Source organism: Etheostoma spectabile, chromosome 2, assembly GCF_008692095.1.
Source record: "Etheostoma spectabile isolate EspeVRDwgs_2016 chromosome 2, UIUC_Espe_1.0, whole genome shotgun sequence".
Taxonomy (NCBI): domain Eukaryota; kingdom Metazoa; phylum Chordata; class Actinopteri; order Perciformes; family Percidae; genus Etheostoma; species Etheostoma spectabile.
The window spans coordinates 21,273,665-21,275,867 of record NC_045734.1 but is presented as its reverse complement, the minus strand read 5'-3'; the positions used below and the strand labels follow the sequence as shown (position 1 = coordinate 21,275,867).

General features: G+C 36.7%; 1 protein-coding gene across 1 annotated transcript in view; it reads left to right on the top strand.

Moving 5' to 3' along the window:
• mvb12a (multivesicular body subunit 12A) overlaps window positions 1-2,203 on the top strand; it is a 6,715-nt gene continuing 4,512 nt past the window's right edge. Inside the window, 4 exon segments of the mRNA XM_032537099.1 lie at window positions 1-48; window positions 51-111; window positions 114-154; window positions 1,670-1,759. Of these exon segments, the coding sequence (XP_032392990.1) occupies window positions 16-48; window positions 51-111; window positions 114-154; window positions 1,670-1,759 (225 nt within the window). The 5' untranslated portion in view covers window positions 1-15.

Here is a 2,203-nt window from a genome sequence, read left to right as displayed (position 1 = left end):
TTGCCCCGTGGTTTGATGGGAGTCGGAGTCAGAGAGGATTCAGTAGCATACTTCCTGCTTTAACGAGGAACACCAAGATATTGCGGCTGCTGACTGAAAAGTTGTTCGTCTGCCAACAGTCTCACCTCGAAGAGGCAGAAGTAAATTAGACAGAGTAAGTATGTATTGTTTTGTTATTGTATTAGTCGACTCACGGAACAAAGGCAATTAAGCTCATTTTATCAAGTTTTGTCAATGGAACATTCGTTACTATTGAGGTAGGCTGAGCTCGGAGGGTCATGTAACGCAAAGTAGCTACTTGGAAAATAACTCAGAACCAGTATTTATTTATAATTTAGTCGGGTTTTCATATAAATTACTCTCTTACAATACAATTCAATTTGTTAGCAAAGATAGAAGTTTGATGACGCGAATATTTCAAAGTTGCTGGTAAAGCAAATAAACTGCCAAAGCTCATCTGCCGATAGGCTACCTGCATCTCCTGATTTCCCACCCAGATACAAAAATAGAGTTCAAACAATATCCATAAGTGACAATGACCTGGGTAGGTAAGTAGGCAATGTGTAAGAAAGTAAATCAATAAGCTTCCAAACATCTGTCATCCCTTTACCTGTCACACTTACAAAAATGTTTTAAATTCTGTAGTTTCTGGCGTTTGAACACTGTGACCATATTTAATCACCGCTCATAATTTGTGGTTTTAGCTTCATCCTGGAGATTTTTCTGTGAAAACAGTTTCAGCCAAATTAGAGCATAAAGGATCAAGACAAGAGTAAATATCTCTTTTTTTTTTACAGGAGTCACTAACAAAAGCCACCGCTACAGCCACCACTTTTACTAGGGGTGATGATGATATACCAAGAGATAACATTCATTTGTGTATTTGCGGTATGGACCTGGTACCATTAGAGTCGGATTTTACCATACCGTAAATTCTGTGGTTTCTATCCCTTTATGTATTAGACCATTGCGGGCAATTATACAACTCAATATAAAGAAATGCTTTAGATTTTCGTGTGATTACTACATAAATGCAATATAGTACTTTAATTCTCTGGTAATTTTCTGAATTTGCTAAAAGCAGACACTCTTTGGTGTTTTATTTTACAGAATGTCAGCAACAATTTTGTATCACTATGAAACATTTTTTTATATGTAATTAAATATACATTGATAGAGGATTTTATCGATATTAACCATCCCTATTTGTACCAGAATGGGGGTGCTTAGTAAAAGAACATTTAAATCTAAAAGCTTCCCATAAAAAAGGAAAGGCAAAACTTCTCCAGATGAACTGCCACTTCACTGCTGTAGTTGGGGATGAATTCTTGAATGGTTTCTTTCTATCCTTGGATATAGAGATAACATGTCTGTTTAGACTAGTTGGGATCTTTTTGTCCTTGACAATGTAGCATAGGGATAGCATGAATTCTTAGACTTGGTCACATGGACACAGAAAATTGGTTCACAATACCGATCTTTCATAGAGAACATTTTTACACACACACAGATGATAATCTCTGCTACCACAATAGTGTACTTTTTTTTTTTTTTAAATCTTTGTCAAATGACTGACAAAATGTAACATATGTTTGCTTTCACCATTAAAACACAAAGTAGACTTGTGCCCTCCTTGTTTACTGTACTTTTTTCTCTTTCTCTTCCTCAGATGTCTTTGATGGAGCATGGGGTAGTCCGGCCAGTTACATCAGTGGCGTGGACTTCCAACTCCAGCACCTGCCCCAAAGATTTCACTCTGGTATGCTTTTTTTTACTACATATATATTTTTATAGACATAAGGTAGATCAATAACAATATGTCAACAGGATCAAATACTTAGAAAATGGCACAGCCTTCAGCATGAGAGTTCAATCAAATATCGTTGGAAATGTTAAGTAGGATGGTTTTGAGTGTTTTGGTGAGCTGGAACCTGACCTTTAGAAACACAGTGGTTGTCAAATGACGGTAAACTACTTTCGTAAATAATTTTTTTTTTTTTAAAAGGCTGTTGTGTAGCTACTGAGTTTGTAAAGGTCTACTTTATGTGGGTGTCTTGGACACTATAATGAAGAGCATTCTGACCAACTACTTATTGATATATGTACCCATTTGGCTTAGGAGGTCATCGGTAATACAGCATACCGCCATAGACAGTTAAAGAAGTGGACCAACAGATCCCGTTGTTCTGGACGGAGACCAGTG